At 44.2% G+C, this 20,612-nt stretch overlaps 1 protein-coding gene across 2 annotated transcripts in view; it reads right to left on the reverse strand.

The window, feature by feature from the left end:
* Pde8b (phosphodiesterase 8B) overlaps positions 1-20,612 on the reverse strand; it is an 88,857-nt gene that overhangs the window by 7,431 nt on the left and 60,814 nt on the right. For both annotated transcript variants that reach the window (XM_042690912.1, XM_042690911.1), the window contains 8 exons: positions 15,678-15,720; positions 13,815-13,892; positions 11,642-11,718; positions 10,226-10,390; positions 7,912-7,957; positions 7,043-7,178; positions 6,001-6,199; positions 1,257-1,474 (listed from right to left, as the gene is read on the reverse strand). In XM_042690912.1, coding sequence (XP_042546846.1) covers positions 1,257-1,474; positions 6,001-6,199; positions 7,043-7,178; positions 7,912-7,957; positions 10,226-10,390; positions 11,642-11,718; positions 13,815-13,892; positions 15,678-15,720 — 962 coding nt within the window. The remainder of the gene's footprint in view (positions 1-1,256; positions 1,475-6,000; positions 6,200-7,042; positions 7,179-7,911; positions 7,958-10,225; positions 10,391-11,641; positions 11,719-13,814; positions 13,893-15,677; positions 15,721-20,612) is intronic.

Here is a 20,612-nt window from a genome sequence, read left to right on the forward strand (position 1 = left end):
AATAACCAGAACACAAAGGACTTTGTTCACATCATGTCCAGAATTAGAACTGTTTTACTGCCGTTTCGTCATGCTTCTTACTCAACCCAGGATGAGCTGGGGCAGAGTTAAATGAGTGCAAAGTCCACCTGCCTATTCTCTCAATAAAGCAGTATTGGAGATGCGATTCCATCATCCTAGTGACATCTGACACTGAATTAGGAGTGCTAAAGTATTTGTCACATGGTGAACACTCACTTTACAAGGCAATTCCCTTGCCCTGACCCTTAGGAACATGGAGATGGAGAAGGACACAAGATGAAGGACAGGCTGGGATGGCAGCCTGATGAACCATCTAGTACATTCCATACAGACAGAGTCCTGCTGCTGAGAACTCACAATGTCTTACAGCTGCGGAGGAAGTTTTTCTTGTTTGTAATTTTCTAGCTTGCGACTGTTAGACCTTGAGGTGGATGGAACAACCACCCACAATTACTGGCCAATTCCTGCCATTTTCTAACTTCAAGAGCAAGAATGAGATGTTGAGTAAAATTGGCAATTGGGAAGAATTATTTCGGCACAAGTTTAAAACCAATCCTTGATACTTGATGAAGCTTAAGCTGAATCTGCCATATCAGGTCTCCATGTTTTTCTAGATGTCTAGACACCAAACAATAGGTCCAAACAATCTGTCCTAAGATCCAGTTGAATTCCTGGGTCCCTTCCAGGCCTCTGCCTAGCAGCTGGCTGGTGCTGTTAGCAAGATACCTGCAGTCTGATCACAGAGTTGCTGGCAGTAACTCCATGTCTGGTCATACCCGGCCAGGTCTCAGCAGAAGAGAGGGCCCAGTGAGACTGAACCCTGCCTTGCCTTTGGCTCTATCACCGTTGCTGGAACCTCCTCATGATGAAATGTGTTAAGTAACCAAAACTGGGCTGGAAAGACAGGAGTGGAGGTTTCCTTTGAGCCACCCAAAGGACAGACTCATCTCCTGGGAGAGTAAAAATATCTGCTAGGTTTCTTAATCATACAGTCAATCTTTATGCAGTGTTTTGCAGTATTTAAAACATTTTCATGAACTTATCAAAGATGAAATGAGATTTAAAACCACAAAGGCAGTCTGAACAATAAAATTAAGTTTGCTAGGGCAAGGTCATTATTTTCTCATCCAATGCAGTGGTACAACTACCCTGACACTTTGATTTCCCCCGGAGTATTCAGAGAAGCCAGGAGAAATGGAATTTCCCCTTGAGCACAGGAGCCAAGACCAACAAACCTGTCAATATTCTTGAAAATGTTGCACTTGGTGTCCTTGACTGTGAGCTGGAAGGCCAAGGCTGTGTGGTGACTCTCCAAGACTGCAGTGTCATTGTAGAGCACAGCAAGCTCACTGCCGGCATTGCACAGGAAGGAGTTGGTCCGTCCTGGGTGATCTACGTCATGGACTGTGGCAGCAATCAGGGCTGCTACCTCATCCAGCTGGTCAAGGCTTCCCTGGGATAAAGGAGGCAAGTTTAGGCAGTATGTCCAGTATGTCTCTGGAGAAGAAGTGTAGAAGAAGTTGGAAGGGTAGGAGAGAACATTGCAATTTTCAGAGGTGAACGGTGTCCTTGGACAAACAGTATCTATCCCTTTCTCTGCTGTGTATTTTCTGAGGAGAAATGGAATTATAGCGGTTGCCTAGCCCTCTCCAGAGTTCATTCACCCGGTCGGATGATTAGAACTCAGCTGTAAAAAAGAATTATTTTACCTGGAAAAAAGGATAAGGGGGCTGAGCTAGCAGCCTGCAAAGGCAGAAAGGAAAACTGTAAAGCTTTCATTATGCAAATAAAGAACTCAAAGGAGAACATCTGAAGATACATGTTTTCTTAGCCTACAGCTTTAGGAGAGAAAAAGAGCTTCTGTCACATAGTGTACTATGAATTTGTTTATTAGATGCTATGGGTACCAGTTATTCACAGGGTTTGAGCTACAGGAATGATTCATGCTGACAGATTCTGTATTAATGGAGCTTATAATCTGGAGGGAGAAACAAAAAAATTTTAAATGTACAGATAGAAGTAATATAGTGAGCTGGCTGAGCAGTAATGTATATGTTCTTTGAGAGTAGAAACACTGGACTGGTCTAGTTTGGGGTCTTACCATCAATAATTATGGTGTATGTCATGGTTGCATTACCTACAACAGTTAATTCAGATTCACCTGTAGCTACTGGACTCAAGAATGTGACCAGTACAATGGAGGAACTAAATGTTTTTTTGTTTGTTTATGTGTGTGTGTTTGTGTGTGTGTGTTTGTGTGTATGTGAGTTCTGGGGCTTAAACTCTGGGCATGGGCGCTATTCCTGACCTTTCTTTTGTTCAAGGCTAGCACTCTACCACTGGACCCACAGCTCCCCTTCCAACTTTTTCATGGTTAATTGGAGATAAGAATCACAGATTTTCCTGCCCAGGCTGGCTTCAAACTGCAATCCTCATATCTCAGCTTCCTGAGTAGCTAGGATTACAGGTGTGAACCATCAGCACCCAGCTAATTTTATTTAGTTTTAATGGTTTTTTTTGTGTGTGTTTTTTTGTTTTGTTTTGTTGGTCGTGGGGCTTGAATTCTGGGCCTAGGTGCTGTCCCTCAGCTATTCAGCTCAAGGCGAGCGCTCTACCACTTGAGCCATCATGCCACTTCCAGTTTTCTGAGTGGCTTATTGGAGATAATAGTCTCATGGACTTTCCTGCCGAGTCTGGCTTTGAAGCCCTATCCTCAGATCTCAGCCTCCTGAGTAGCTAGGATTATAGGCGTGGTCCGCTGACGCCTGGCTCGTTTTAATGTTTTAATGTGTGGCTAATGACTGCTAAAGTGGAAACGACTGCTGGAGTGTGGACAGGGATAATTTCTCTAAGGAAGTGATTTTTATGCTGAAATATAAAGGATAAGCAGACAGTAGTCAGGCACCAGGTGGCAAGGAAGAGAAGCCCAGGCAGAAAGAAAAGCCCAGGTGAAGCTCCTGAGAGAAAATAAGCACAAGAGCTTTATCCAGGAATCCTAGAGAGTAATGTGTGGCTTCAGAGCAATGACCAAGGGAGAAGTGAATGAGGCTAGAGGGTGGGGCGGGGCTTACGGTATTCCCAAACTTCCTCTTCTGCACAGGCTTGAAGGAAAAACTGCTTTGGGGTGAGAAAGGCTGAACCTGAAGCTCAGACCTGTCCTCACACATTGGCCCCGCTCTGGGCTGCAGCTGCTTGTGTTGGGTTAGGGTTATAGTAGGTTTTTGCCTGGAAACTCTATGGCCCCTCAGATGGAGTCTTTTCTATTTTGAACCTTCACCTTGTGGAACTGCTGAACAATTCTGGCTTGGCCTCTGTCAACAGGACTAAGCTTCATGAGAAACAGCAAAATATTATTCTTTTCAGCTCTTGTCAAGATGGAGAACCATAGTGAGTGGGCAGGGCAAAAGAGCATGATTAGCCCTCTTCACTGCTGTTGGAGAGGCCAGGTAACGGCAGGCACGCAGCTGCCTGGAGCACAGGGCCCAGAGCTAGGATGAGTTGGGCCCCACCTTTGGTTACCCCACCCGGGGGTGAGGACCCAGGGAGCCCTAGGCTTCTAGCTCATGCTCTGAAATAGGTCTGGCCCTCCTAGACGTCTCAAGCCAAATTATTTTTGAACTACTCAAACTATTTTTAAACTATTCAATGGAAGATTCAAGAGAATGGGTAGGGAGTACAAATGGTACTAAATGAGACCTGATTCAACCCAACATCTCAGTGACAATGGCACTTTTCCAAAGGTACCAATAATGGACCAATTCCTGCAATTCAGTGAGCACTAGTCCGGCTCTGGCTGGTAGGAAGTGGCTGGGAGATGGGGAAAGAGGACTTAGTAAGCCTAGAGCAAGGAGAGAAGAAATGCATGTACGTGTGTGTGTGTGTGTGTGTGTGTGTGTGTGCATGTGCATAGTGCGAGATGGTCTGTGGAAGAAACCCCCACAAACCTTCAGCTTGAACATCTCTGCATTTTTTCTTTTTAATTGCTTTAACCTGAGTAGGTTTGGGTCATGCTGAGGAAGACTGGCTCTGGGGTGGGTCAGCCTTTCACTTTCTTATTTAGGATAGTCACTCAGGCCTAAATCACTAAAGAGCAGTTCTGGCTGTCCTGGCCTTGCTGTTCACTGTGAGTACCATGCATCTGCTAAGACTGGCGGAAAGAGCACGAGGTCTATAGAACCTCAAGGGCCTGTCTGCTCTGGCCCACTGTCTCTATGTTGGGTTGAGGCTGTTTTGTATTCGTGGCGCTTGGGAGCAGCTTAGTGGTACAGCATGTGCTTATGATGTGTGAGGTCCTCAGGTCCCTTCCTACATGCACATATGTGTGAGCACATGCAAACCTTATCCTGGAGGATTTAGAGGGGCAGGTGATGCACAGAAGAGATTGGAATACAATCTCTTGGCCCTATTAGTCTGCGGTGGCAGGTCTGCGGGAAGAGGCCTCAGGAGAGAGCCAAAAGTACCTCTGAGTAGACTAATCTGAATTTGGGCTGGTGAACTTCTGACTCTCTCAACTCAGGAGTTCCTAACAGCCCCAGCTGTATACTTTCAGAATCTCTAACAGGTGCCAGAATACGAATGCAAACATTATATCTAGTCTTACGTCGACACCTTTCGAGGGCTGTTGTTTGAGAAATTCAGTTAGACCCCAAATGCATGAGCTGAACTCAAGTTCAGGGACATGCTTATTTTAGAGAAGGGATAGGCAGAGAGAAAATGGCAAGACTAAGTGGTCCCTAATTTATTGCACATTGCATGTGAGTTTTCCTAGAGAGGCTCTAATTCAGGGAGGGTGGCGGAGGGGCAGGCCTCCCTCTGGTCTTGGCGCTAATCACCTGGTGGCATTCTCAGCTGGTGGTGAGACCTCATCTGAGTAATTTCACCCAGTGGAATAGACAAGCAGAGCTCATGGCAGGGATGCAGAGGCGCTGTATCTCAGAGAGGTGTCACAGACCCAGGCTAAAGCTGTTAATTTCTTCAAATTAGAAAACAAAAAATAAGACCTCAAAGCACCTTCAAAAGCATCACGCCTGCACCCGATGCTTTGCTTTCTTGCTGAAATAACTGGATGACCCTGGCAATAATGAGAAGGAATTCTTCCACCTCACTTTTGGGATCATTTCTACTCCTTTGACCTGTTCCAATGTCTCCTCATCTTAAGATCCCAAGATCGTATCCCTCATCAGACTTCTGCCAAGAAAATGAAACCTTGTGTTCACAAGCTAATAGTAATTTCAATATCCAGACAGTACCAAGAGTATCTGCATTTTATCTTTGTGGTGCTAGGGATCAAACCCAGGGCCTTGCATGAGCTAGGCAGGCATCCTACCACTAAGTCACATTGCAGCCCTAAAATTTAAGCTTCAGTTGTAATTTTAGCAAAGGAATTACAAGCTTAACTACAACTGAAGAAACGGCCATGGGACCTTGTGCCAGCTCAGTAATACAAGAGTACGTGGCTACCCTTCAAATCAGCCCTGCTATGCACGATGACGACATGGGACTAAGACTAAAAGATATGGGACACTTTCCCAATTAGGCAAAAGTTAGACACACACACACCTCACACCTACACACATAAATGCGCATAAGTCAGTAGCGGCTGGCTGGCTTACTATGATCAGGATTGCACTCTACCGAAGGCCATATTTAAACGCAAGACCTAATCTCTTTGTGCTATAACAATTCTGCCCTGCAGCCCAGTTTCACCAAGCTCCTGAACTATCGCATCATGGGCTCATATACAGGAGTCTCTGGAGTTGCATAAATTAGTATGTATGCATTTGAGGAGGGGGTTTAAAAGAAAGGTCTAGGTCTTTATAATACCAAAGTAACCAATTTGGTTAGAAAAACAACAAAGAAACAAACAAAAATGCTTGTGAAAGTTGGTTGTGAAAGTAGCTCTCCACCAAATGCATTTATTACATTATCTCTTGGATCTTCAAGCCAGATGGCTGTTAGATCATGATCCGGGAACTCTACCTTCACTCTTTCCTTTCCAAGGAAGAAGGCGGTGGCGTGCAGGACGTCTGCGGCATGAGTGGAGTTATGGTAGGCATTGGAGGAATGGTAGTTGGCTTCAATCACTTGTAGCCAGGCCCGAAGAGTAGTTTCAGTACAGTTTAGAAATTCGCATACTCCAAACCGGGAGAAGACCTTTAAACCCAGGTAAACTAATGGCCTGCAAAATAGGAAAATGAATCCTGGTTTACTGAATTCACTTGCCCAGAGAACTTCTCTGGGCAAAAGTGAAGTCACACCATTTAGAGTCATGTTTCATATTTACAGGTATCATTCATACCCACAGGCTAACTCCTCAGCAGAAATGGCTTCGAATATACAAGAGATCCTTCGACTTGTCTCATGTGTCCCCAGCTGACAGGACAAATTCAAGGAAATATTGCTGCTACTTTCAAAGCTTCCCCGTGGGGGAGATGAGGTCTCACTATGTTGCCCATGATGGCTCTAAACTGCTTGGCTTACACAATCATCCTGCCTCAGTTTCCCAAGTAGCTGGAACTATGGATATGCACCACCTATCCCTGCTTTGAATTTATTTTGTAGGTAAAGCTTCAACAAATTTTGAGATAAGAAAACTTGAAACTCTTTGCTTACTAGCACAAAGGAGTATCCAAACTAGGATATGACAGGACATACAAAGTGATCCAATGTCAGCCAGGACAACTCCCTCTCCATAAAGGAGCTAGCTTGAGGCACAAAACTCCCTCCAAGTGGGCTGGGAATGTGGCTTAGCAGTAGAGTGCTTGCCTAGTATGCATGAAGCCCTAGGTTGGATTCCTGAGTACCACATAAGCAGAAAAAGCTGAAAGTGGCACTGTGGCTCAAGTGGTAGAGTACTAGCTTTGAGCACAGAGAGGCTCAGGGACAGTACCCAGGCCCTGAGTTCAAGGCCCAGGACTGGCAAAAGTAAAAACAACAACAATAATAACAACAACAACAAACTCCCTCCAAGTTTCCTACTGTGAAGGCCTCAGGCCTGACTGTGATCAGAGATGTCTCATACCTTTTATGTGTAACTGCTTCCAGTTCAAAGATGTTGAAATCCCAGCTTTCCTCATTATCAAGTAACTGGGCAATAGAAGGTGGCACGTCGTTGATGGTTACTGGCATGGCAAGGTGACTGTGACTCTGATGCACATCTGAGCAAATAGAAAAGGTGGGAGAGGGTGGGGGAGGCCGGTGAGTTCTGAAACTGAATGTCCCTAAGCATTGCCACTAGAAAAAAATGTTTGCACCTGTGTGCCGTACTGTGGGCTGAACTCAGGGCCTAGCGCTCCACCACTTGAGTCCTAGCCCCAGTCCTTGTGCTTTCAGTTTTCAGATAGGGTCTCTAGCTTTTGCCTGGGCTAGACTGTGACTGAGATGCTGTCTCTGCATCCAGAGTAGCTGGGATTACAGACATGGCCTCCCCACTTCTGCCCCACTAGGAAGTCTTGAACTTCCACAGGTAGAGGGATGGTCGCGCTGAGGTTCTACTCTTATAAAACCTTAAGACCATATTCTTTCCTTTTCTTTTTGCAACACTCAAGTTTGAACTCCAGGCCTCATACTTGCTAATCAAGTGATCTACCATGCTGCTTTATTTTTCACATAATGTTTTTAGCCTAGGGCTGGCCTCAAACCTTGATCCTCTTACATACGCTTCCCAAGTAGCTGGGATTACTGCTGTGTACCAACCATCACACTCAATCCTACAGAGTTATACTAATTGTGCTCAGAGAAGCAATTTTAATCAGAAGCTGCAGTTTCAAATGTCAATCACAGAGATGCTAAACTCAATGAAAGCACCAAAGCCTTTCCTGAGCCACAGTCATAATCTGGGTGTGGCCCAGACTGGAGACAATCAGAAACAGGTGACAGATGAAAACTTACTCTTTGTAAACACATACTCATTTCCTGACAACCTTCTCAAGCCATCCTGGAATAAAGACAGATATTGTTAGAAGCATACTTTACATATAGTCATTCCTTCTCTCGTTTCTTTCATTAGCCAGAGTTCAAATCCCAAACAACCCCTTCAACCTCCAACTCCAAGTTAACTCAGAGCAATAGCTATGAGACAGATGCTACTCTCCCGTAATGGCTGCTAGTTGCAGGAGGAGGGGAACCTGGTCCACAGTGGATACAGCCACGTGCAGGCTCATACCTGAGCGGCAAGTTGGCTGTATTCTCCCGGCAACAGTCTCTTCTAGCATTTTAAAGCCACCAAAGTGAAATTGCAGAAGCAATCTTGCTTTGGATGTACAAAATTCGGATGCAATCCCTCAAAGGGGTGGGCCCCTTAGGTCCTCAGGTTGACCTTGGGAAGCATCAAAGCCACATGCCACGTATGGGGATAACTTGGTAAAATCGTCTTTTAAAAACTGGGCTAACTGTAAGCTAATATCTATACCGAATTCTTTTCAACCACATTTTCTGTTTTATACATGAGCATTGCTACTAGCTTTCTAAAGAAAAAAAATTCTGGATGTGAAGTCTGAGGAGGCAGAGTAAGAGTAGATAGAATTCCAGTATTCTGCTAATTTCAGGCTCTTAAACGTGAACCCAGCCCCAGACGCTTTTGAATCTGTTTCCTTGCCTCCACCTTCTATCCTTGAGTGTTTCATTATTTAAATCTTTGCTTAAAAGACATTTAAAAATGCATGATGTCCTCAGAAAATGTGGGCTAAGGTTTAAAGAAGTATTAATAAAGCCAGGGAAAGAAGTCATGTTTTGGATCTTTAAGCCAAGAGCTAATCTTAAAAAAAAAAAAAAAAAAAAAAAAAGGTAAGTAACCACAGCCAATTCTCCTGCTTTTAAGGTAGAAATAGCAAAATAGCAATCCCCTGTTTTTATTTTGCCCTTCTCCCTCCACTTCCTATTGTCACATAAAAATGAAGTGGAGCCTCACACCGGGCCCTCACAGCATTATTTGGACAGGAATCCAATGGATGGTGGCATGGTGGGCAGGGCAGCGGTGCTTTCCTTGGAGCCAGTGTTCCTGAGCCACAGCACTACAAAGCCCCCACTTGTCCTAGCCTTTCACCAGTGGTCTCAAGAGCTGAACCTATGCTGCATTGGGAATACGGCAACCGAGGAACAGAAAGGATCAGAAGCGACTGGAAAACCAGTCAACACTCAGCTTTAGGAAACAGAACTAGACAGAAACCTTCCAAGTAGAACTAACTCTTGGGTGACTCTTGGACTTTTTCTTCTTAAAAAAAATCTAGTTTTAACCTTTAATAAGAAACCCAAATAAATAATTTGACTTTTATGAGTCATTTCACTTTTCTTCTTTGTCATCACTTGGCTTGTGGATGATGCTTAAAACCAAATAGAGTACAGCAAAAAACTAGAACAGGGCGAGTTCTCAGACATCAGCTCTCCATACATGTGGTGGGTCTCGCAGTTGGCAAGGGGTGGCCCTCATCCACTTTCCCCCTCTGAGCCAGAATGGCTCCAGTTTTAGGTAGAACTCTGACTTAAACTTTTATATATAGGAAGGATTCTATATCTAAAAATTGGACAATGCTGCCGACTAAGAACATTGCTTGGCATCCTGTATAATCCAGGCTCAACCTTGGATACTAAGATGGTCAAGTCACTTGTATATGAATGTCATGGAATGTGCATATAACCAATGCAAATCCTTCTGCATATTTTAGATCATCCTTGCATTTTATGTCTAATTCAATGCAAAAAAAAAAAACCCCACTATGTTAATAGCTGCATTGTTCAGGAACTAATGACAAAAATTCTGTAATATTCAGTAGTGGTGCAGAAATTTCTTTTTCTTCTTTGTTTTGTATTTTTGATCTGTGATTGGTGAATCCACAGATGCAGAACCTATAGATTCAGAGGGCCACTTGTGTAGAGCCTGAGGGCTACAGACAGCTGTCATCCTCAATCTACGAGTTCAACAAGGTCGAGGGGAAGAAGTAGCAAAGGAGGCCCTGTACAACTCCACCTTGCATACACAGCCCCAATCACTTGCAGTAGGTCTGTCTCCCACTGTGGGGGTCAGTCAGTTTCATAGAAAGATAAATGCAAGAGTCACTCGAATACCATCACACATACATTACAGAAATGGATGGAGCTGCCTCTGGCTATACTGGTGTTTATCTATTCGACAGCCATCTCTAAATCACATCGGTTTGCCTTCGAGAGGGACTCCACTGGACATTTCTGGGTTTATCTCATCACTCACCGTCATCAGGCCTCCCACGAGATCACTGGTGTGTGGATCTTCATCTTTGGTACCCAGCTGCGGGGAGTACAGTTCTGTGGTCCGTAAAATTTCTAGAACCCTGTCTAAGGCTTCTGCCACTGTGACTGGGCTGTTTTCTTGGGCTGCGTTGATTATATTTATAACCTTTGGAAGTAAAAAAAAGAGTAAAATTGAGAGATTGGGATGCCAATCCGCTGAAGTCATGGATATGCTGGGAGCCCAAAAGAAAGTGGGTGATCACACACTTCGTTGCTCAAAGGGCACTGCCACGGTCTCACAGCTGCACTCGGCAGCCTATGCTGTCCCGTGTCCTCCTGCCCATGTCTCCCAGGCTCCTTTGGTGACCTTCTCCTCCAGCTCCTTTCCACAGGTTGGAGTTTCTCAGAGATAGTTCTGAGTCTGTCTCTTATTCTATGGTCCTTCCAGAAATAACACTTTTGTTTCCATGACTCTGGACGCATATAATCCATTCCAGACTCCCAAACTCACCTTCAGGCTAACCTGACCTACTGACCGGAGAGTCCAAAGCTAAACATACAGGCTGGTTCTCCTTCCTACAAAGCAGGACACTGAACAGCAACTGCAGCAACAATAACAGAACCAAAGATGAAAGCTTTTCTAGAACTTTCCACCACCTGCCTGCCTGACACACTGCTTTCCCTCACTCCTCTCCCACTCTCTCAAAGAGCCCAGCTGAGTCTCTCCCTAAATATCTCCAGGTCTCTTCCACTGCCACTGCATTAATGCAAGCTCAGTCACCACCACTTTTGTGCAGGGGCCTGGAATTACAGAAAAGTTTTGATTGGCTTGTTTTCTTAGACTCACACCATATGCACAACAGCTGGGCATTTATTTTTCTGTGACACAGTTGTCAGATCATGTCACCCCTAACTTTAAAATCTTCAATGGTTTCTGCTGCATGTAAACTAAGACACAAATCCCTCACTATTACCCAACTGATCACAATGACATGAGCCCTACCATATCTCCCTTCTGCCGGCCATACACCAGCCTCTCTGGCTTCCTTCCAGGTCACATGGCAAAGCATCCAGTGCTGTTTCAGCTCCCCCACAGACCTCTTCTGACCAGCATGCTTCTTGGGCTTCAAGTTTTCATGCAAACATTATTTCCTCTACAGCGTTACCTTCCCTGACCAGTCTCTCATACAAACTATATCTAGCCCCTACTCTCATTGGTCTCATGGAGCCGTGGGTTTTCCTTTATAACATTTCCTCTACTTAGTGATTCTACACTTATGTATTTTCTGTTAATTGATTTAGTTCTGTTTTTCCCACTAGACTGAAATACATGAGACCAGCCGAATGCAGCTCCAGAACCCTGCCCAGGCGGGCCGAGGGTCCTCACTGCAGGATGGAGATGGCAGCTGTTGCTCACCTTCGTGATGGGGGCTTCGATGGTCATGGAGTGGATCCTTGCCATGGAGGGATAGCGGCGGTTCTGTAGGCTTGGTGCTGAAGGTGAGAGAGTCATGTTTAGTTCTGGTGGCTCAGCTTTGGCTAAGTGCAGCTTAGTCCTTTCACAGCTGGGGACCTGATTCTCCCAAGACTTCCCTCTCCTCCCAAAGCATATCTCTTGTTCCTACAAAGCTGCCTAGCCATCCCTAGGACTTCCTGGGCCACAGGCCACCAAAAAGCCCCTTTAGGCAATTCCTTGGCCTTTATTACTATCCTGCTGGCCATTGGCCAGCTACCTGAGCAGAGTGGGAGGAGTTTCCATGTTCATATATAGAAGACTCAGTGAACTGGGGCCAACCACGCCTTCTTCCTGAGCCTGTAGGTCTGTAATATTCAGAACTTATGGTGCTAGCTCCAATCTGTAGAAACATGCATTTTTAAAGGATTTTACTTCTTGGAATGCTAATGCTTACAGATGATTAAAGATTCAAATAGAGCCAGGTGTCCATGGATCATTCCTGTAATCCTAGCTTAACTCAAGAAGCTGAGATCTGAGGATCATGGTTTGAAGCCAGCCCAGGCAGAAAAGTCTCCATGAGACTCTTATCTCCAATTAACCACTCAAAAACTAGCAGTGGCACTGTGGCACAAAGTGGTAGAGCATTAGCCTTGAGCAAGAGTTCAGGGACAGTGCCCAGGACCTGAATTCAAGCCCCATGACTGACAAAAAGAAAAGAAAGAAAGAAAGAAGGAAGGAAAGAAAGAGAAAAGAAAGACAAGACAAAGATTCAAATCGTAGATGTGTTCCTTTAAGAGCGGTGCTTTCATCAACCTCTTCCCACCCCAGTGGGGGAGAGGGTTAGTCCCCGTTTCAGCCATCCCAGGTAGAGCCCCTGTGGCAGCCATTGCTGTCCTCTCTTGTGCCCCCACCTCTACAGCCGGTCCATCAAAATCTCCTACCACTACCTCCACCATTCAGGTTTCCTCATTCCCGTTCTGCTTAACTGTATCCTCAATGTGCCTCATGATATTACCATCTGTTTTCCTTCATACTTATAGTCTCACTGGCTCGCACCCCATGTCTGTCAGACTGCCTTGCTCTGGGAATTGTTGACATTGTGTCAGTCATCTTCGGTCTTTGCCATTTCAACCAGTTCTTTCATATTTCCCATTGCCACCTAAAGGCTGGGAAGTCCTTCACTTGACCTTCCCATTATGCCTTGAAGTTATCAGCCTACCTCTGTACTTAGCGCACAGGCACTAGCTCCTCTCCTCCCCCAACCCTTAGAACCTGTCTTTCTAGTGAAAACCAAAGGAAACCCAAAGAGGGCTGGGATGTGTCTCAGTTGCAAAGTGTTTGTCTAGTAATGTGCAATACCCTGGGTTCCACCCCAAGCCCCACAAAGAAAACAAAAAACAAAAACCCAAATGGAAAGCGAAACCTACTGATTGACCTCAGCTCTCAACCTTTGATCTCTAGCATTTAACACTCTAGCTGTCCCTTTTCCCCAATACCCTCTCTTCTGGGTTCATGCAATACTACTTGGATGGCTCACCCGAGTACAATACTACTTGGATGGCTCACCTGAGATCTTTTCTCCTCCATGTCTTATTTTCTCTGACTCCCTCCTGACCTACAGGTTTGGCTAGGACCACATATGCATTGCTAAGTTCTGCCACGAAGGGAAGAAATGTTTTGCTATATTCTGACTCAACAGTGTCTGTGACATTTCATTAACAGAACGTAAGTGCATGTAGCAGAAAGGCTGGAAACAGGTGTGTATTGGAGTTGGGAAGCCAAAACACTGCTCCCCCAATGAATCCATCACCCCCAAGGTTTGCTACTCACACCCCAAAATGACCTTGGCTGGCTACTGAAACTGCAGGGCCTGTGTGGTTATGTGGCCCACATACTTTAGGTGATGAAGGCACATGGAACCCTTTTAAGAAGAGAAAGTTTGTAGCAAGCATTGAAAAATGCTTTTCAAAATCCCTAAAACATGTCTAGTTACTGGAAAAAATCCAATTTAACTGAAATCTTCCACTTTGGAGTTTATATGTGATGAAGGTACTGGACATATTCCTCTTCTCAAGTATACTTCTCTGTCACTTTCTACATCTTAAAAGGTCAAGGAATACAAAAAGCTTCTCACCATCACTGCTTCGAGATGATATGGACTTGACGTCAATGGACTCTTTCCTTCGGCTCTTGTATCTGAATGAGTGAGGCTCTGTGGATTGCACATTAGAAATGGAAGGGGATGAGACATCTGTGTAGTCACCCATGACTTGTTTTCCAAAGGAAACATGTTTACTTTTTAAACACCAGAAAAACCATTTTGAGAAATAAACTACTTTCTCTTCAAGTCATCGAAGTCATGTGAATCGTAAATTGTTTTGCTGTCTGCTGCTTCATTATATCATGCAACTGGAGATTATCAAGGATTATTTGATTCTAGAAGTGGAATATCATTTTGAAAATAAGCTGAAACTTAGCGGAACTTTTTACAGGGATCACCTTGACTTAAAGGAGCCTATTCAACTGGAAGGGAAGAACTCCTCTGGAGATATTTAAGGAAATAAAATCCTTGTGAAATGCATAGACATTTTATATTATTTGGGAAATAAATTCAGACTAGTTTGGGGGCACTTTTGGAAAGTCAGACGTCTAGACAGTCTTTCAGGGTGACTAAGGATAAACTTCACCCAATGATGTGTAAGAGCAGCTGATCATAGCAAGAGCAGAGAACAGCTAACCTCTAATCTGTGTCTTTATTTTCTGGGGAGGAAAAAAATCATTGAAAAAATTCTGCATAACTCTTTGCCGACTTTGAACTTCACATTGAAAATGTTCTGTCTCAGAAATATAAAATCACATGTCACAGTGAACACTATGCATAATGTGAAGGCAGCCATGTCACCCTGGACAACACACATTTTCAGGGTATTTGCTTCTTGTGAGAGAAACTCCCGAGCAAGGAGGGAGTTGTAACCATGAAACAGTCACGGCTATGCTAAGAGGAAGACAATTGAGGGCCAGGAAGAATGCATTTCTCAGACACCATCATATGATCACATTCTAAGCCGGGGGAAAAAGTGGGTAACAATAGTTTCTTAAGAACAAATAACTTACAGTCTAATAAAATGAATACTAGGGAACTGGTACTTGAGGTGTGTATGTGGGTAGGGGAGTAGATACGTAGAGCGGAATGGTGGGAGAAGGCAGTCATATTATTCCAATATGAAGATATATGAAAATGAACCTAGGAAAATGGAAGGGATGGATGGGGCTGGGAGCGATGGCGGGAGAACGATGAAAGGGGTGATTGATCATGATGCACTGTACTCATCAACATGTTGAACTGAAATCTCTTTGTCCAATTACTTATAGATAATAAAATTATAGTAATCTAATAAAAAGAATTGCCTAATGGCACTATAGATGGTAGGAGAACCAGCTCCAGAGCTGATTGCCAAAATCCAAATATCCTCTAGTGATCTGATAATTCCAGGTCTTTCTACAGGTAAAAATCATCTAGTGCTTCTTGACGCAAGGTCAGGCAGTGTCACCACAGGTCTGAGATGATGAGGGGAAGCTGGGGAGGGGGCTTTCTTTACCTGCTACCTTGCCACACTTCCCAGTTCTGAAGTCAGCCACCTACTACCAAAAGGCAATGGAGGACAAAAGGTTATGGTTGAACCACCACCATATTCTCCTGTGTTCTATCCTACTAGTGTCTACCTAGAATGCTAGTTCTCACTGTGTTGGTTTATTTTCTCTATGAAAATAAAAGAAAACCACAGTGGGGAGGCGTCGAGTAGAGGTTACTGTCAATGAAGAATGGAGTACTTTTTAACCGCTTCCTACCTCTCTTTACCTTTCTAGGCTCTCAACATTAGCACTTAGCTGTCTCCAATCTTGGGTGGCAAGTGTCACCCTCATCACCTTTAGAGCAACTGATAGACTTGAACTCACAAAGTCTTCTACACAGAGACCAAACATGAAAGATTTTCACCTGTCTGGGAGTTGTCTCCGGAATCACGATGAATCCTGTGGATCTAGTGTTGTTCCGAAGTTTGATAAAACAAGAGAAAAAAAAGTTAAAGATGGATTTGCTGTCTTCCTCAAACAATTGAGCTAAAAATATCTGAAGACTTGCAGAAAGCAAGAGGCTGCACAGACAGTGTGGGCAATGAGACACACACCAAGTGTGGACACAGACAGCTTTCCAGTTTTGAAGTCTCTGAGCAGGAAAGGCCCTGAGGGCCTGGGCGGAGGGTCACCCTTCCAAGCTGCTTATCTGTCTCCCATCAGCTAGCTTCTTGTCACCAGTCTGTGACAACAAAGGAAGACAAAGGCTAAAACTCAGCTTACTTTTTTCTGAAAATAAGGTTTCTATATAACCTGTTGGATTCAGACATGTTCCATAGCTTTTCCTGTAATGTAAAAGTAACTTGAATTAAAGTTTAATCTCCCTAGTGCTAAAGTCTCCAAATGCTGCTCCATTACCGTCAGTCAATTCTGAAATGTTTCTTCTCATTGCCATTTTGCACCTACTTCTTTCTCATTATCAGATTTGTTTTGTGCTAATGGCTTTGCAAATGCTCACTAGCTATCAGTGAAATGATAAAATGAAGTCATTAACACTAGAACTTATAAGGAAACTTTCTTGGTTGTTCTGCATTTCTTGAGTTTATGACCCACCAAGGCAGTGGGCAATACTGTCCCATCTCCCTCATTCCTGAGGCTTCTGTGCTCAGGACACCAGCTCCCATCACAGACTCAGATCATCACCTTGGCAGCCATTCAATGAATTGTTTCCATGAGCGTGGACTACAAAGGTGGTGGGGGAATTGGAAGTGGAGAGAGTCATGTCGTTTACTAACATGGCCATAGGCAAGATGTACAAGAAAAACGTCTCTGCTGACTTGTGCCATTGAAAATTCATCAGAGAAAAATGAAGTATTAAAATGCAGTGGCTGTGAGCTCTTCTGCTCAAGGATATTCCCTGTGACACAGAAACAACCACGTGACCCACTTGTGAGCTACTGTGGACATCATGCCAGTCAAGGCTGCTGACCCAGTTATACCATGATTACAGGGCCTTTATACTTCTATGAACAATTATTTTACATTTTCCTTCAGGCATAAAGACCACTTGCTACAAAGCTACTAGGCTTGGTGTCAATTTTTCAATACTATACAAGTAAATACAACTCTTGCCTTGTTTTCTTTTCTCATCAGCTCTAGCACAAAAGCAACTGATCTTTACGTGCTTAGTTTTGCTCTCTGAATCAAAGTTCATTGCTTTGATTATAACCTTGATTCCCCATATCACACCAAACAAAAACCTAACTCCTTTCTCTTATCTTTCACAGGCCCATGGGCCAACCATGGCTTTGCATTCTGTCTGGAGAGGAGCCACATTAAACTTGATAGAGTCTAAAGTCCAGCAGAAGCCCAGCCATGCTTGGGAGTGGGGGGTACCCTGGCCACTAAAGGGGACAAGAGGGAATAAGGAGGAATTGAAACTAGAGGAACAATCCATTGGCGGGGGTGCGTGTGGGCCATCTTTATCCACATGGCAATACCATCTTTGGTACTTTCTGAGCTGAACACGCGGTCCCCCTGTTGGCACCAGAGCCTCTGGTGGATTCTGTGCCCACTGCCAACAGCAGAAGACAGCTGTCTCTGGAGGTGAGGTGCTTCAGGGCTGTACATCATGGGGAGACGTCTCTTCTGTCCCATCCCAGAAGAAAAGGTTTTTCATCAAAGCTCTCTGATAATCTGTGAACTTTTCCTGACTGTTCCATTTTATAATAATTTTACTCACATGACAAGAGTCTCTTGGAAGAAAAAATCTGTTCCTAAAACCAAAACCCACCAGTTACTTATAATTCAGTATGAATTATTCCAAATTATTTTCCACATAACACTGTCACGTTCATAGAGAATATAAACAGGGCTTGAACAGTTCAGTGTTCTCTGGGGTGGGTGGCTGGGGGAGACTGGGGATTGCAGACTGTGATAAAGACCACCTCTTACATGTCTCCAAATCCTGATAGTTCTCCATTTGCAATCGTTATGATGTCATTATTATGCTCTGGCAAGGGAAAAAGTAAGTACCATGTAACTGCACACAGAACCCAAACCACAGTCCTTTACTTCCAAAACCACTTGCTCCTTGCCACACTACGTACTACAGAGATGCTCCAGAAGGGACTTCCCAGGACATGAGTTGCTTAGCTGGGGTCAAAGGAAGTACTTCCTGGATCATCTCAGGTCATTAATTTGGAATGTATTTTCCCCTGCTATTTGGGGGGAGTAGTGACTTTCTCTTGTCAAAAGATTTTGTCAGCAGGCATGGTGTTACACACCTTTACTCTTAGCTACTTGATTACAGAGATAGGAGGATTTCTGTTCAAAGGCAGCCTATGCACAGAGAGAGAGAGAGAGAGAGAGAGAGAGAGCGCACCAACTGTAGCAGTTCCCCTCCCTCCGGTAATTCCAGCTACTTGGGTGGTATAAGTAGGAGAATCATAGCTCAAGGTTAGCCTAGTCCAAATTGAGAATCTGAAAAACAATATAAAAGTAAAAGGGTTAGAAATGAGTGCTTGTCTAGAAAGTGTGAGGCCCTCAGTTTAATCCCCAGCATCTCACTCATGCACGCACACACTCATGCACGCACACAAGGTTTGTAACATGTATACAAAGAGATCAGAATTCACAGTCCTCAGGCCGCTGTCTGTGTGGGCTGTTTTTCCTCCCGTAAAAACTTACAAGTAGAATACTTGCAAGATCAGGAATGGCTGGGAACGATGATGCTGGCTAGCATTTCTGTAACATGAATTCTTCTGTCCTTGGCCTGCGAAGCTGGGTCAAGCTTCTGACGAACTCAAAGCTGCAATTTCCTAACCAGCCCTTGAAGGTGGACAGTTTGTTCTTCTTGTTGGGGGTGGGGTGGGGTGAAGGAGAGTCATTTTAGAACTTTAGTTAATTAAAATGTTATAGAATGCTACAAAATTGGCTGTCCTGGTACTAAACTCTTTACAAATACTCGAGGTCAAGCCCTGCTGTCATATGCTCACTCTTGTTTGCAGTCTCTCTTCCTCTCTCTCTCTCTTTTTCTTTCTGGCTCTCCTAGGGGCTTGAACTCAGGGCCTCAACTTCACTTGGCTTTCTTGCTCAAGGATGGTGCTCTACTACTTGAGCCACACCTACAGCCCAAAGTTTTGCTGATTAATTGGAGATAGAGTCTTGCAGACTTTTCTGTTCAGCTGGCTCTCCAGGATGTGAGTCCTTTGATGAAGTATTAGATGCTGAGATCTGATGGCAGAAACTGAGTCACTGGCATCCCTCCCTTAATTTACATGGAGTGAAAATGACAGTGAGTGGTATCACGCATACACCTTTCATCAGCTTTCTTTACTGAAAATACTTTGATGAGCATTTTCTTGAAACTCAAAAGGATCTAAAGCATAGATCAAAGATCTTTTGTCTCTGTTTTTGAAATCTACTTGAAAGATATAACTTCTTAAAACACAAACCCAAGCGTCCCAGACATGGGCTCAAAACAACTCAGAAGACATCCTGGGCTCCTGTCCTCAACAATACTTTGCACAGCGCCTAACAACACAGACAGACCAAGGGCCACTTGCCTTCCCATATTCTGAGTCTGGTTTTCAAATGTCTGCAGCACCAAGAGGAAGAGAGGCTGAATCAATGCAGATCCTGCTATCTGGGGGGCGGGGAGAAGAGGGTGATCTTTCCACTTCGATGCATGAGACTGCACATAACAGTGTCTCCTTTTATCTTAATGGTAACTAAATACAGTGTTCATACCAAAGTAAAGTGTATTGGTTTGCTATAGATGAACGTGTGCATGGTTGTTTTTTTTAAGATTACACACAATTAAAACAAGAAACCCCAAGCTGCCTTCCCAGCTCCATGTGTATACATCACATGAACATCCACCATCCTCCACCGGTAGATAGTTTGTGGGAAAAAGGAGAAGCACTCCTCTCCTGTGCCATGCCAGACCTACATGTCCACGTACCACTGTGTCCTTTGCCCAGATGTCCCTACCCTGCCCCACCCACGGCTGATGCCACTGGCTCTATATCCCACGTTCATTTTCAGAAGCCTTCAAGGGTGGTGCTCAGCATGGGTCATTTTATATCTTTATCTCATCCAAAAACACTGCATGCAAGTTACTACTCAGACTACAATGTGATATCTTTTTCCCTTGTCCCATTTTTCCTTTGATGACTTTGTAGTAACTGTAATGTAAGAACCTCTTTGCTTCCTAGCCTGGCTTTGAATGAGTTTTTCCATATGGAAATGGATGTTGGTTCTCAAATGTAAGCTGAACCCATCACCTGGAGGCTTCTGAAAAGAGATTGCTCTGCTCCGTGCCAAGAGCTGCTGTAAGAATTACTGACATGCTTGGGTCTCTAAGAGCCTGGGCGAGGCCAGACAGTAATGCAGGATGCCTTCCTGCTCAAAGTGGGCTGGTGTTCAGAGGGGCTGGTGACACCTGGGAGCTCATTAGAGCTGGCTGACAGCCCCTCCAGATTTATGGACTCAGAATCCACAGTTTAACACAATTGCCAAATGATTGGATTACGTGTCAGCATTTGAGAAACACTGGCAAGGTAGAAAAATAATCAGCTTTGGTGCCTTTTGCTTTTGAACTGCTGAGGATAGAATGCAAGTGCTCTACTGCTAAGCCACATCCCCACCAGAGGCGGGTATCTTTTGGTACCTTTATTTCTAGCTGTGTAAACCTGTGGCACTTAGGAGCTTCATGAGTCTTCTTTTCTCATGGGTGAATAGCGACTTGTACCTGCCATACTAATCAGGGTTATTCAGAGAAACATAACTAGCAGCATGCATGTATTTATAAGGAATTATAGTTAGAATTGCTCACGCGATTATGACGGTTATAAAG

The sequence above is a fragment of the Dipodomys spectabilis genome, unplaced genomic scaffold (assembly GCF_019054845.1).
Source record: "Dipodomys spectabilis isolate Male_0828 unplaced genomic scaffold, ASM1905484v1 ptg000140l, whole genome shotgun sequence".
Classification (NCBI taxonomy): domain Eukaryota; kingdom Metazoa; phylum Chordata; class Mammalia; order Rodentia; family Heteromyidae; genus Dipodomys; species Dipodomys spectabilis.